General features: G+C 36.3%; 2 protein-coding genes across 2 annotated transcripts; both read left to right on the top strand.

Moving 5' to 3' along the window:
- The first annotated feature begins 1,584 nt into the window (after window positions 1-1,584).
- On the top strand, window positions 1,585-7,038 carry LOC129002309 (uncharacterized). The gene has a single exon (XM_054430011.1). The coding sequence runs from the start codon at window positions 1,585-1,587 to the stop codon at window positions 7,036-7,038; it is 5,454 nt and encodes a 1,817-aa protein (XP_054285986.1).
- A 6,691-nt stretch (window positions 7,039-13,729) lies between these two features.
- Window positions 13,730-15,218, top strand: LOC129002302 (cuticle protein 5-like). Its single transcript, XM_054430001.1, has 2 exons — window positions 13,730-13,750; window positions 14,658-15,218. The coding sequence occupies exons 1-2, from the start codon at window positions 13,739-13,741 to the stop codon at window positions 15,216-15,218; spliced, it is 573 nt and encodes a 190-aa protein (XP_054285976.1). The 5' UTR covers window positions 13,730-13,738.
- The last annotated feature ends 1,281 nt before the right edge of the window (window positions 15,219-16,499 follow it).

The following is a 16,499-nucleotide window of genomic DNA, read 5'->3' as shown; positions in this document are numbered from 1 at the left end:
AACTGTAGTTGGTGGCTGAGATAATGTTAATCTAATTATTAAATATTTTTAGTAAACATATGGTAGGCCTAATTCTTAAACATTAAAACTTATTCAGTTGGTTCTCTGCAATGGTTAGTCTGCAAACTCTACAAATAAATCGTGTATTATACTTACACTAGCTCTTGAACATTGTAACCTCCAAAATGAACATATACAACATAAATAACTTTTACATAAATAGATAAAATCAACCATTAGTTTTTACTTGTACTAAGTAGTACAATGGAATATTTGTAGACATATTTGGATATTTGAAATCTTTACAACCAATAAAATGCAAATAATCGTAGATTTGGGAACAATAATGGTAACAATTTAAAAGAATGTTGGTGACATAATTGTCAAACCTTTTAATATTAATTAGCAATGAAGAAAAGTCACAAAAATGTAATAATTGTCAAATATCTATATCTATATAAATAAAATTAGAGTTTTGTCTGTACATTGCTTAGAATAATGAACTTTTTGGTTATTTTTACATTTCATAGGTCAGAGAAACCGAATCAAACCTTATCTCAATTTCTGTCTGTCTGTCTGTCTGTCTGTCTGTCTGTCTATCTGTCATTCTCTTGGTAACGCTAAAATACGCACTTTATTACAACTACTCCTCAATAACTATAGCACTGTCCCGCCTGAAACTTATTTTCCAAATACTATACATATATGAGATGGTTTTAGACGTATTTCATCGAATATGAGACAGTTAGATATTTAACAGTAAACCCTTGAAAATCAAGTTTTTGTCGATTTTTGACGTGGAATTTCTGGAAGAATGTTGCTTTGTTTACAACTAATCATATGCACATGGTTTTAATTGAAATACAATCTTAATTTTGACATTGGCATACAGCTGTGATTAGAAAACGTTAGCCTATTTGAACTCAAGGTTAACCATAGCCTTATCGATTCACACAACTTAAAAACCATACGAAATGTATACTATATTATATAACTGAACACCAGTTCTGCTAATTATAACAATGGGTTTTGTACATTTCATCCATTACCGTACAAATAATTAAAATAATAATACATTAATTGGTTAGAAGTAAATTTAATTCAAATTACAGATTCAATACAAAGTATTCAATATAAAAGTTAAACATTTTAGATAACAAAATTACGATCAGCTGATTGTTATTCTTTAATATCTGTGCGCTACTAACCAGCAAACAAACTTGACCAGTTTATTATTGTTCATTACTCTTTACACCAAAATAAAAGTTATAATAGTTAATAATGTCCTAAATTATTTCACGTTTATAAATAAAAGAAAATTTACTCTTCTTTTAATTTATTTTTTTTTGAGGTAATGTTTTTAAAAAAGTTCATATTCCCATATGAATTTGCATCAATCAGATGTTTCATACTGTACAGTAGAGATATTCGTTGACATAGTGTCAAACACAAATTAAATTTGTTTACAACTAAACATATGGACAATATTTTTGTTGCTTTAGTTGAGAGGTTACAAGTTAATCTTTAATACATTATTTGTTGAAATATTTTCTATTGTTTCTAAATAAATATGTCCTGAAGAGTATGCCTCGCAAGAGAAAAAGCAATTTGGGTAGAAAAACAAATAATGCCAAGAGACAAAAATTGTGTGTATCCACGGAATCAGTTGATTATGATGATTCGGACTCTGATGATGGTGTACATAGCAATAATGAGTCGACAATTTTAAGTTCCGTTGTGGTTGAAGATTATGCACGACCTTCAACCAGTCGAGAGCGTGTCGCCCTATTTAGGTCTCAGCAGAATGAAAAAGAACGTGAAAGCAGGCGAGACACTGAACGTTTAAGATTTAGCCAAAGAATACAAAATGAGACGGAAGAGGAGCGAGAAGCTCGACGGAACAGGGACCGAATACGGCACGTCCAGAGAAAAGAAAATGAGACAGAAGAGGAGCGAGATGCACGTCGGTGCAGCAACCGAATACAGCAAGTTCAGAAGAGGGGAAACGAGACAGAGGTTGAGCGAGAAGCACGTCGGAACAGTGACCGAATACTACACGTTCGGGGGAGGGAAAACGAAACAGAGGAGGAGCAAGAAGCACGTCGGGAGAGTGACCGAATACTACATGTTCAGAGGAGGGAAAACGAGACAGATGAGAAGCGAGAAGCACGTCGGAACAGTGACCGAATAATACACGTAAGGAAGAGGGAAAATGAAACAGAGGAGGAGCAAGAAGCACGTCGGGAGAGTGACCGAAAACTACATGTTCAGAGGAGGGAAAACGAGACAGATGAGGAGCGAGAAGCACGTCGGAACAGTGACCGAATACGACACGTACGGAAGAGGGAAAACGAAACAGAGGAGGAGCAAGAAGCACGTCGGAACAATGACCGAATATTACACGTCCAGAGAAGGGAAAACGAAACAGAGGAGGAGCAAGAAGCACGTCGGGAGAGTGACCGAATACTACATGTTCAAAGGAGGGAAAACGAGACAGTGGAGGAGGGAGGAGCACGTCGAAACAGTGACCGAATCCTACACGTTCGCAGGAGGGAAAATGAAACAAGAGAAGAGAGAGAAAGTAGGCAAGAACGAGATAGAGTTCGGCAAAACCAACGTAGGAATAATGAAACTCCTGAAGAGCGGGAAGCTAGACATATAATCGACAATGATAGGTACCGTCGCACTGTTGAAGAGCAAACTCTACTTTTGCATGACGAGGCGACCCGAGTGGAGGAACTTCGAGCAAGCCAGGACATTGCTGACAGAAATGCCCGTGTTGCCGCTGATTCTGAAAGACATAGGGTGAACAGAGTCGTTGAGAGCGACGCAGAAAGACAAACTAGGATCGCGCGGGAAAGAACTCGGCATGTCGAAAGAAATTTAACAGAATGGCGAGACACACACAACAGTGGATTCCAATATGATCCTTTTACACGTTACAGTGAAGCTGCCAATATTGGAGATTTTGATAAAGTTTGTAGGTTTTGTCACGCTTTGAGTTGGTCAAAGGAACCACGTGGAATATGTTGTGCTTCTGGTAAAGTGTCCATACCGTCTATTTTGGAAGCACCTGAGCCGCTACGTACATGGATATCGGACGAATCACCTCAATCGCGAAATTTTCTTAGACATATCAGGGCCTACAATAGTGCGTTCCAAATGACTTCTTTTGGAGGTAATGAAATCCGTGAAGGACCATATATGCCTACATTTAAGGTTCAAGGACAAGTGTACCATTTGATCGGCTCTCTTTTGCCACCCCCTGGACTTCCGCCGTCTTACCTTCAGATTTACTTTGTTGGGGATGACCAAGTCCAGCTTCAAAGAAGGCAAAGTTTATTTCAAGACCTTGATCATGACATGTTGGCCGCTTTGCAAAACATGCTTCAGAATAATAACGCCTACTTGCTCAGCTTCAAAACTACTTTAGAAACATTTCCTGTAGATTCACCTGATTTCAAAATTGTTATTAGAGCCGACAGACGCCCTGCAGGGGACCACCCAGGTAGATACAATGAACCAACAGTCAATGAGGTTGCTATTTTGATGATTGGGGATCCAAGTGACCATCGAGACATCATTTTAAATTCAAGAGAACAGGGTTTGAAACGAATATATGAAACCCACCGATCTTATGATGCCCTACAATATCCCCTTATGTTTTGTAGAGGCGAAGATGGATATAGTTTCAATTTATATCATGTAAACCCGGTTACTAAACAACCAACCACAAAGAAAACTAGCTCACGAGAGTTTTACGCCTATCGCATTATGGTTAGAGAAGGTGAAGCAAATCACATTCATAAATTCAAACAGCTTTTGAACCAGTACTTGGTGGACATGTACGCTAAAGTTGAGAGTGAAAGGCTGCTGTATCTTCGTACGCACCAAAAGGAACTGAGAGCAGAGAATTACATACACCTTCAAGACGCTTTAAGACGAGACGACAACGTAGAAGAAATGGGGCAAAAGATAATTTTACCTGCCACCTTCACTGGAGGTCCTAGATATATGCATTCTCGCACACAGGACGCCTTTTGCTATGTTCGGAAGTTTGGTCGTCCAGAACTTTTCATAACAATGACAACAAATCCAAAATGGATAGAAATCACGAGTGTAATTGGAGAAAGGCAGTCTGCTCACGACCGGTATGATGTGGTATCACGAGTTTTTCATTTGAAGCTTAACTGTATGATTGCTGTTCTTATGAAAGGCCAGATTTATGGCTCAGTTCGCTGCTACATGTACTCTGTTGAATGGCAGAAACGTGGTCTTCCACACGCTCATATCCTGATTTGGCTTGAAGAATCCATTCCTCCAAATAGAATAGATCAAGTCATTTCTGCAGAGCTTCCAAATCCTGAAACTGATCCTGAACTTGCAGATATAGTCAAGACTCACATGCTGCACGGACCATGCGGAGCTTTTAATGTGCGACAGCGCAAGCTTCCCTGTATGAAGGATGGTCACTGTAGCAAAAGATACCCTAGACCATTTGTCAATGAAACGGCAACAGGAGACAATGGATACCCAACATACAGAAGGCGCTCCCCAGATGATGGAGGCCATCATGTCCTAATCAGAGTAGGTAACGATGAAATCCCTATGGACAACCGATGGGTAGTACCTTACTCGCCTGTATTGTCCCGAACATTTCTAACACATGTTAACGTTGAGTACTGTAGCAGTGTAAAATCTATAAAGTACATCTGCAAGTACATAAACAAGGGCAGTGACCAGGCCACATTTGCAGTAAGTAATGACACAGACGAAATTAAAATGTACCAAAGTGGTCGGTATATATGCACATCTGAGGCGGTATGGAGAATTTTATCATTTCCTATACATGAGAGGTTTCCCGCTGTGTTGCATTTAGAGGTCCACCTTCCAAATGAGCAAAGAGTATATTTCCAGCCAGGCAATGTTCGGGAAAGAATGGACCAAAGTACAACTCTTTTGGCCTTCTTCAATCTCTGCCAGACGGACGCCTTTTCAAGAACCCTCCTCTACAACGAGTTGCCCTATTATTACACATACTCTAAACAAAGAGGTTGGTCCAGGAGGCGGAGAGGACAACCAGTACCAGGACATCCTGACGTGAGACAAGATCCGTGCATCGGTAGGGTGTACACTGTCCATCCAAGCTGCAGTGAGCGTTACCATCTCCGACTCCTCCTACACACTGTTCGAGGTCCAACATCTTTTGAGGATCTCAAGACTGTTGATGGTGTGCTCCATCCAAATTTCCAATCCGCATGCCGTGCCCTTGGTTTACTAGAGGATGATGCGTGCTGGGAGGGCACTCTTGCAGAAGCTGCTGTTTCTGACAGTCCCACCAAGTTGAGGGATCTCTTCAGTGTCTTATTAGTATTTTGCAATGTGAGCAACCCTCTTGAGCTCTGGATCAGATTCAGAGATTCCCTCTCAGAGGACTTTTTGAGATCTGCACATCAAGTCGACATTAACACCACCTTTGAAAACAATCCTATCATATATGACCAGTGCCTAGCAAGCATTCAAGAGACAATCACTCGCATGGGAGGACTTGGGCTCGAAAGCTACAACTTACCAGTACCAGCCATAGATGTCAATCAGTTAAACCATGATTATATCAGAGAGACAAGTTACGACCATCCCGAACTCATTAGGTTTATTGAACAGTGTACGCCAACTCTCAACGAGGAGCAGCGCCAAGTGTATGAGCAAGTTTTGACGAGCATAAATGGACAAAGAAACAAGATGTTTTTTCTTGATGCTCCTGGAGGTACTGGAAAGACCTACCTCATAAAGCTGATTCTCGCAAAGGTTAGATCAAACAGTAAGATTGCTCTTGCTGTGGCCTCTTCTGGCATTGCAGCAACCCTTCTGCCAGGTGGAAGAACTGCCCATTCCATGTTCAAAATCCCAATAAATGTAGAGCATATGGACATCCCGATTTGTTCTATATCGAAGAGCGCTCCCATGGCACGAGTTCTACAAGCAGCCTCCTTAATAGTCTGGGACGAGTGTACGATGTCCAATAAACTGACAATCGAGGCCCTCGACAGAACACTCAAAGATATGAGGAACAGTAATAAGATCATGGGTGGAGTGACGGTATTGTTCTCTGGTGACTTCCGCCAAACTCTGCCAGTTGTAGTGAGAGGCACAAGGGCGGATGAAATTAACGCCTCTATGAAAAGATCTACCCTATGGCCAATAATGAACAAACTGGCGTTAACAAAGAACATGCGGGCCAATATTGGAAATGAGGTGGAAGAATTCTCCAATGTTCTGTTAAAGTTGGGAGATGGAAAGCTGGGTAACGTTGATGGAACTATCGATATACCACCTTCTCTTGGTGTTATTGTTCAAACCCAAGATGAACTCATCGAGAAAGTCTATCCAGGAATTGAAGACCTCCCAAACAAGAGCAGTGCCTGGTTATGCAATAGGGCTATTCTCACTCCAAAAAATGAAGTTTCAACAAAGATAAATAAGAAAGTGATGTCCCTATTCCTAAGCGAGGACAAGACATATTTGTCGGTGAACACAGTTCTAAGAAATGATGACGCAGTGCACTACCCGGCAGAGTTTCTTGACTCGGTGACAGCACCTGGACTACCCGCCCACGAACTTAATCTTAAAATTGGTATTCCCGTTATGCTTCTAAGAAATTTAAACCCTCCTAAATTATGCAATGGGACTCGGCTTCGAATTCGAAGTCTCCAGCGAAATGTCATAGAAGCCGAAATTCTAACAGGCTGTGGTGCGGGAGAAGTGGTGTTTGTCCCCCGGATCCCCCTCATCCCAAGCAACTATCCCTTTGAGTTTAAGCGCCTGCAATTTCCCTTAAATCCATGTTTTTCCATGACGATCAACAAATCGCAAGGTCAGACACTGTCAACAGCAGGGATTGAACTAGGTGACGCGCAATGTTTTTCACACGGACAGCTGTACGTGGCGTGCAGCCGAGTGCGATCGCCAACCAACCTTTACATACATGCCCCAGGCGGTCGAACCACTAATATAGTATATGAAGAGGCATTAAGTTAGGCAACCTTTTAATTTTTTGTGTTTTTTGTTTTTCTTCACTATTTAATATTTATTTTCAATGTATGTCATTTGTTGTTTTTGAAATTTTGATATTGTAATTTCGCTGTGACAAATGTTAAGCGCTTCAACTCTGCTATCTTTGCCAACTTTGTTATTTAAAACTTTCGAATATTTTTTAAGATTTAAGTTTTTTAATGTATTTTTATGTACTAAATTATGTTAAAATAAATTAATCATTGTTATTACAAAAAGTTTGTAACCTTATTCTTGAATAAACCCGTACGAAGAACGGGTACTCACAGCTAGTGAGAAATAAAATTAATGAATCTTAACCGCTGTTTCAATTAAATAAGTTGGTTCTGTTCTATGATGTTCAATAGCATTAAAGTTACAAGGATTACCAACAGGGTGCAGCACTATTATTTCTTTTACATTTATGGCAACAGCTAATTTGCAATTTGAAGGCAAGTGAGCGTAGCGAACGAGCTAATCTGAAGGCAAGTGAGCGCAGCGAACGAGCTCCAACCTAAAGGTGAGTGAGCGTAGCGAACGAACTTCAACCAGGACGTGATTGAGCCATGCGAACGAGATCATCTTGAAAATTAAGAAGTTAAACGGGGCAAAGCCCGCGGGTTACAGCTAGTCGTTGTATAAAATTAAACAATTTAACCCCAAACCATGTTGTAAACGTTAACTTAGCGATGAGGAAAGAAGTTGCAAGGTGTATTAAGATTAAACACTTATTCAAGCACACGAATACAAGTCGAAATACGGGTATACAAGCTATAATATAGCATCTGTACAAAAGATAGAGCCCGTGTATTGTATAGGCCTTCGCTTTGTGCTTACAATACAGAATACAAACACGTGTATGCTTGTGGCCTTTGAGCGAAGGCCAGGGACAGACTTACCGGCGAAACCGCCAGACGCCGGATCCGGCGGCGCCGGAGCAAGTTGAGATACACAGTAGTTTTGTTTTGCTATTTATTTAATTTAGTTTTAATTTTTAGTCTGTTTAGTTTTCTATATCATCATGGTAGATGTTGATATGGATTAGTTTGGTTCATGAGAAACCAGAACTTTTGGATAGGTCTTTGGAAATATACAAAGACAAAAACAAAACGAGGGACAGCTGGCGACGAATTTGTGCTGCAATGAATCCAGCCTTTCCAGCGTCCCATGTATATGTCTTGTCCTTAAACTTGCACTATAATCACATTCGAAAATAATAAAAAAAACTTATTTTCTTCATTTCTCAACTGTAAAAATAGGGTGTAAAAAGCTCCATGTACTGTAGCTGTCTGTTCTCCAGAATACGTAGGATGCACCCAAACAGTTCGGTGGTGTTTTCTCTTCCTTCTGTGGTAGATCAATCACAGCAAGGCCAACTTTTGTGGTCTTGACAGCATCATTTCTAAGACTAAACTGTACTAGAACTGTACTAGTCTAAGACAAAACTGATTCAGAGTTCATTGCACTATATTTATTGTAGCCGTTCAATATTTATTGAATTGGAATAAGCACTCTGGCATAATGTTTATATTCTTTCGTTTTATCTTAAACGACAAAACAAAGCCAAATGTTTACTGTTATTTTTTATTTGTTGTTACCGTGAAGCTATATTACCTAATTATGAGCCAACCAGACATTGATATTGTATCCTCTGATTTAATTTTACCCTGAACACTTTTATTCGGAGCAAATGCACAGTTTCGGTGGCATATAGTATAAAATAATAAAGTTAACAGGATGTAAAGCTCAAACGTGTAAGCTTAAGATACCGTACATATGAAATGGCTACTCCATTGAATCGTGTGAAGTAGAAATACGAACAGTTATTTGTGTTTATAAACTCTTATATTTTAAATGTGGCGTCCAGTAGTGATTTAAATCTATATAATTAATACGCTACATGAAACTTTGTCGGTTGAACTCCTCCGCCATTTCTTAACCGATTTGATCCATTGACGTCTCATTGGAAAGAGCGTGTCGCGTAGATTTGCAAACTGACATTTTTGAAAAAGTCCCTTGGACTCTGTCCCAGTGGCTGTTAAAGTTCTCATGTTATCCTTATGAAGAACAAAATTGTTTACATTTTGATCAGCTGTATAATTTAATTGCTGTTATTTATTTTCAATTCAAAGTCTTTTAAACTCATCGGAAATCATGATGACTTTTATTTGTTTTTAAAATAACTACATTACTTCTTGCAATATTAATTATATATATTGCTCGATTTTGAGCAACGTGTTTACTAGTTATTATTACTTTACCAAATAGCAATGTATTTAATTATTGAACTTTTAATAACAATAGTTATATGTCCAGTCATTAAGTATCCTCAAATCTCTCGAAGATATCATGTTGTTTCCAGCCAAGTACGTACACTAACTTCTATTTTCACCTTTACTCTACCATAAAAATGTAAGACACAAATTCTAGTTATAGCTTAGGCCCTCACATACTTTTTTATAAATAAAAAGGTGTGTATCGATATAACACTAATCATCATATAATTTTAGTTATGTACATTAATATCAATTATTCAGTGAACTATAATTCATCTAGTCTGGTAATTAAGTACTCTCTCTACAAAGCCAAATGTGATCATATATTGTTTCGCTTTGATGAGCTTTGGACTGTGAAATTGTAATATAAACGCGTATGCATTTGATATTGCACAATGAGGAATACCATTTTTAATACCAACAACGAGCTTTGAGCTTATATGTTGGTGATCCGAAATACTGTGATATAGATGTAATCGTGAAGTAGTCTTAAAGTAGAGTACAGATCAGAAGTACACCCTCAAACTCAACATACAAAGTATAAAACATTGCTATTTCAGATTTATGAAGATGCATTAGAATTGATATCCTTTACTGATATATGGCTGTTTTAAATAATCCAAATATTTGTGTTATAATATGTTACAGCACACACATATTTCAAACTTACAACCCGTTTTTTGGTATACTAAATTCCCTTTTAACAAGAGTTTTTTTTTTAGATTTCAGAGTAGGCTACTAAGAATTTATTCTTTAAAGTGTTACTTATTTGCCACATAAAGGAGCGCTATATTCATTGCCCAATGCCCCACCCCATTTGGAAGTGGACCAAGGACTGAAGGGGTTTGTCACAATAGGACGCAATAAGAACATTAGATTTAACGGCTAGGGCAGATATTGCAGGGTCGTTAATGTCTGATGTGTAGGCAGTACTTGGCTGGTAGCAAACCTAGTAACCTTACATTAGGGTGTGCGTCTTGTAAAAGGTGTTGTTTTGACCACCCATGCAATGGTTTGCTGCATAACATAGATATTACTAGTGCACCTGTTGCTCGAATTCGAGCAATTGCAAAATATTACAGGCGTGATTTCAAAACGAATAACAGTCCTAATTCCCGTCGACTTAAAAGAGTCAACCCAAAGATAATGTATTCAATCACTCCACTCCAGTTATCGAATCTGAAAACGAACTCATTTTGTAAATGAACTGAGATTACTATGAACAGCTGTTTAGGTATACAATTAATACAATCTTTTTTTTCTGTTTAAGTAAACAATATTTTTTCTTCTTAAGAAATACATTGAGATTTTGATGTCCTATGGGGAAAAGCCCGAGGACTTTTATTACAGGAATTGGTGAAAGGGGGCGTCTACACAAAGAATGCTTAATTTTGACTCATCGTTTGTAAAAATCCGTCCATTATTATCGGAGGAGTAGTGTTTCGTAGAAATCGCCTTCAAGTATTATATAAAAGGATTGAATAGTTATGTCCTCGGCCAGAAAATTAAGTGGCGTTGTCTAGTTCAAGTAATTTAAACTATCTGATAAACAATAATGTGATTTGGTGAGTCAAAAAAGGTAAATAAAATTCATATAACCCATCACAGGTTACATAGATCCAAACCAAACTTATATTGACATTTTCTAGGGTTTTGATAGTACATTGTAAAACCTGCATGGTAGATAGTACTCTGTAAGGTAATTTAATGGTCACGCTTCATGTACCCCCTGTGAAGACTGAGCTCAGTCAATACAGTTACAGTAGTAAACTACAAGATAAATGTGAAAATAAGGAACCTACACTCAGTATACAAAGTTATAATATTTCAAAGTATCCACTTTTTAATAGACCACGTTGCATGCTAACTTAATTTTAAAACCACTCTAATTGATTGAATGTTTTTTTTAGATTATTAACAGGAAATTGAACTAAACTAATGCTTTAACTCAAGAATCTTTCTCATATATGAATAGCCAAACTCAGTAAAATATTAAGATCAAAAGAGATTTGCAATGACTGAGCTAGGAGTTCAACCTGTATTCATCACAGTAACACTCAAATACCACAAGATTACACGTGGTTGTATTCTTACTAGAAGCTATGTAAAAGTGTTAAAACTCACATTTCACGCTGAATTAGGTGTACTGCTTCACATATGGTCCACATATGACTATTATGTATTTTTAATATCATTATTCGAACTACAACCAACATTAAATTACCATTATTGCTGCATTGATATTCACGTGTTTTAAAAACATTTTACAAGTTTATGTTCAATGCACATGCTAAATAGTTGTATATAAGGAAAACTTATTAAAATCTACATAACAAAACGGATAACATTACTTCTTATTTTTTAGTTCAATATAAATCACCACCCAGAGATGAGCAATATGAAATACACGTAATGTCCGAATACAATGGACAAGATGTGTCATTATTGAAGTCCGATGAAGGAAACTGACAATAGAGCAATCAGCCGAGCTATAAACGGTCCACAGCAGTTGCTAGGCTTCATGGCATTGAAAATTATCAACTGCCTATCTACATCATCACAATCATGAGGAATTGATACATTTATGAGAACTGATACAAAATCGGCACATTGAATGGTCAATAAATCTATAGGCGTTCGTTTTTAAATCAAAGCTAAAGGTTGCCAAGTATATTATTGGAGTAAAGATATTTTTAAGTACTTAAAATGAGCATATAATTTAAATTTTAAATATTACATGCAAGCACTGTGTTACAAGCCATAAATACATTACAATAGTCCTAAAATGTTTTGGATAAAAATATCTGACCATTTACAAATATTAATTAGGTCGTGTAGTGTCATGATGCAAAATATATTAAACACGCTGTAAGTTACATAATCATTAATAAATAAGCTATGTACTTAAAGTAGGTTCATTTTGTAAATCATATGTAAGTCCATAAATAGATTTATAAATTTTGAAAATGACTAGAAGCACTCAAAGGTGTTAAAAACATTTTTACGATTTAATTTAAATCGTACATGGTAAATCACAAACGAATAAGATACACTAATTGACCCTGCTCACTAATAATAGTACAGTACGTGTCATCTTTGGGACATTATTTCTTACATTTATATTTACGCTATTTATATGAACACGATTGCTGGATTATGTGGGTTCCAAGGTTATAAAGCTCGACATTTCGTTTGAGGGGAACCTAATGTTTACTGCCTACCATAAGATTGCCGTTAGAGGGATATGTTTGATAACTCATAATCCAATAACACATGAAAATAAAGTATGACCAACTAACATGTCACTTGACTCATCTCAAGGTTGAAGATGGCTACTTTGAGTGTTGTAGCATTGCAATTGTTTTAAAATTCTAAAAGATAATTGTAAGGAATTTCCAGTGTTGCTGATGTGTCTATAGAGGTAACAACAGTTGCAATATGGATAGTCCTGCAATTATTAAAATTTTAACTACAGATCTAAACAATATTTTGATAATTTAATCTTAAACGACAGAACAAAGCCAAATGTTTACTGTTATTTTTAACTTATGGTTACCGAAAAAAACAATGTAACCTTTATATCAGCCAATTAGACATTGATATTTTATATCCTGTCATTTAATTTTACACTGAACACTTTTATTTGGAGCAAAGCACAGTTTTGGTGTCCAATAGTATAAAACAATAAAGTGAACAGGATGTAAAACTCAAACGTACAAGCTTAAGATATCGTACATATTAAATGGCTACTCCATTGAGTCATAAGATGTAGAAATACGAACGGTTAATTGTCTTTATAAAATCTTATATTTTATATGTGGCTCTATTATTTTGATAAAGTCCTACTTAACACTAAAACAAATGAGAAAGAGAAAGAAAAACACAAAGTTAACTATCAAATAACAAAATACGACTATTATTATTTTTGGATTTGATCGCAACAAAGGTTTGAACCAATTATTAGAAATTGTCTATAAATTTGTTCTTATAATAAGGTTATAATACGGGTTCAAAGTGTAACTACAAATTGATTACTTCTCAATCTAAAAGTAAATATTTTATTACAATAGAAACTTTTAAGAATTTTTTTTAAACCGGTTGATAATTCTCAAATTTAGGTTATAATGACGAGATAAAACTTTGTTAGAATTGATCCTACCATTGACTTTTAACTATTAGATGAAATCCAGTTATTGACTATAAATAATCAACCAATCAAAGGAAAGTAGAGCAGGAAAGTGCTCGTGTTCACATCTGAATTCTTACGAATTCAGCTTACTGAATTCTTTCTGAATGTATGTGCAAATATCCTGTAATAACAGGATATTTGCACATACATTCAGTTATTTGTAGTATAAATAAGGAGAGAACTGAGATCCATACATTCACAATCCGCACTCTACTTCTACAACATGAACAATCTGGTGAGTCTATCTGCACTTTATATATGTTTAAGACACTTGTAGCTCATTTAATAGAAGGCGGTTCTCTTATTTCTAAATATTAGATGTGATATTATATATTTTACTCTTGAAAATCTCTGGTCTTATTTGTGAGAGCATGTTTAGTTTACTCACAGTCCTTAAAACTGGTGCTGCACAAGTATTAACTTGTGCAGTAAGTTAATACTTTAACTTAAAGTTAAAGTATTAACTTTAAGTTTTAGTAGACAAATATTTTCATGGGTAGATTAAATGGATGACATAGACTGGAGAATATTTAGAAACTCAATATCCAACTAATTGATCAATGAATGTATCTATTTCACTGCACGTAAAAATAGCTACACACAAGAGAGATATCATAATTAAAGTTTTATTTAATACACAAGGTATTTCAAGTAAGGTCGCAAAACAAAGTTACAATGTTATGAGCGAAAGTAAATTTTAAGTGAAAATTCTACTTGCAATTTTTTTCTATTCAACAATAAGTTTTAAAACTGCAACACAGTTAACAAACGGGTATAGCTTAGTATCGGAAAAGTAACAAGTTAGTACTGTATTATAAAAAATTACAAATTGTAATTCCTCTAATTGACTAAATAGGTTAGATTAAATTATTATTGTGGGATTTATTTTGTAACTGTCATTGAATTTATCAATCATAATCTTTTATTATTACATTTATTTGAAAAAGGTGTATAAGCATAAGAGTTTGCGTACTTCGATGTCACTAAACAAACGAGACACAGATTTGTCATTAAAAATCAATACGCTGATGTGAAACTACGGAACATTATAACATAAACTCACAATAATTTAATATCAGAGTAATAATTCATAATTTATGTATTACTTTGAGATTTATCTAACAAAAAGCATTGCTTTGCAGTATTTGGTACTTTTTGCTGCCCTATACACCCAGAGTGTGTACTGCAGTTACTACCACGGACCCACCGCCAAGCCTGTCGTCCTCCACAACGGCTACCTGGCAGACACCCATGAGGTAGCAGCAGCCAAGAACGCTCATCTCGCCGCTCTAGCCAAGGAATCTCACTACGGAGGAGACTACGGATACGGTCACGACCAGGAATACAGTGGCTCTTATGACGGCCATCGTGGAGACATAAGGTACCACGGTCCCACCGCCATCCCACACGTCCTGCATGACGGGCACATCGCAGACACTCACGAGGTAGCCGCTGCTAAGGCTGAGCATTTCGCCGCCGTAGCCAAGGCCAAGGCTCACGGAGGCTACGGTGACCACTACAGTGGCAGATACGTCTCAGACTACGGCGCCGACCATGGACACTTCCATCATGTGGCGCCTTACCACGGACCCCTCGCCAAGCCCGTGGTGCTCAAGTCCGGATACCTGGCAGACACTCACGAGGTCGCTGCCGCCAGGGAACATCATCTGCAAACTTTGCACCAACATGGTCCCTATTACTAAAATAAATAAATGTTTACCATAGTTTAAATAATTTATAAACATTACCCCATCACAAGCCTAATAATTCAACCAACAAATCCCTTTCCAATTGAAACAAACACCCCAAATAATGAAAGAATTAAAATACTTATTTTAATCTTTATTTATACCAAATTTAAGTTTTGTATCTCTAGTAGACACTCTTGAAGTATTTTCCACCAAGGATCATTTTCTCACATTATAACGCAAATTTAGCAATCTTTAATATAGCAAAAATATTCCGTAAAAAATTAAATATCAGTACCAAGAAGGAAACAAAAATTAAGATTTATAGAATATTATTAAATTATATAATTTAATGTATAATATTGGTTGAATATGGGTTGAATCATTATAGAATATGGTGGTATTTCCTATTCTTTCAAGTTATCCAGGTTTCCAGCTATACACCTAGACAGACCTGTTCTATCAGGCCATAAATTGATATCAAAATGGTTTTAAACCAAACCCAGAGACCATTAAAAGTTTACTTCTCTGGCCGGATGTAAACAAATATTTGAAAATAAATTTATTGTTCTTGTAATGAATTGACGTACGCCAATTGAAATGTGTTGATGCCAAGATATTCCTCACTATATTGCGTTTTTCTAGCAACAAGGATGATCTTACCTGCTTAGAATTCAACATAAGGAAAAGGGAAGGGTTATATTTAACGCTATTTAAACAATGAAAGGCCAAGGCCTAACGAAGAATATAAATGATGTTTTAATAATTCCGCCCCATTGAATTCCACCTAGCATGCCTGTAGCTGATCTGAATTTTTAATTAACTAAAAGAATTTATTAAAAAGAATTCTCAGAACACAATGTCTCTTTTTACTTAGTGTCGCAGAAGGCCCTCCCGAAGGGTTGCTCACGAGAAATGCTAATTGAGTAATTAGTTTTACTGGGACCAAATGATTTGTAATCTCCGAAAACTGTTTAATTTATTACGTTATAAAAATTATATTTTCAAACGATTCTCATCAACTATTAATAAATTTTTCTACTAGCCATTAAAAAAGTTTACAAATAACTGTTTTGCATTATTTTAATTTGTTTTTTAACATGGAACACTATTTAACATATAACAAATTAATTTCATATTTTGCATAGCGTATTGATGATGTTATAATATTCTTGCCTATCCACGTAATTTAGTTTTTAATGTCATTGCAATCTCCAAATTGTTCATTCTAAGATGGATTGATAAATATTGTAATGTTTTAAACATTTCAGACGGATAAAACGTCTTCAATAACAA

Source organism: Macrosteles quadrilineatus, unplaced genomic scaffold (genome assembly GCF_028750875.1).
Source record: "Macrosteles quadrilineatus isolate MER2022 unplaced genomic scaffold, UCM_ALF_1.0 Scaffold_1__1_contigs__length_201487025, whole genome shotgun sequence".
NCBI classification, from domain to species: domain Eukaryota; kingdom Metazoa; phylum Arthropoda; class Insecta; order Hemiptera; family Cicadellidae; genus Macrosteles; species Macrosteles quadrilineatus.
The sequence above is the reverse complement of the archived record's forward strand: the minus strand, read 5'-3'. Positions and strand labels throughout refer to the sequence as shown.

What these genes read in the sequence shown, in the direction of transcription:
- LOC129002309 (XM_054430011.1), top strand. Translation starts at nt 1,585, where the DNA reads ATGCCTCGCAAGAGAAAAAGCAATTTGGGTAGAAAAACAAATAATGCC.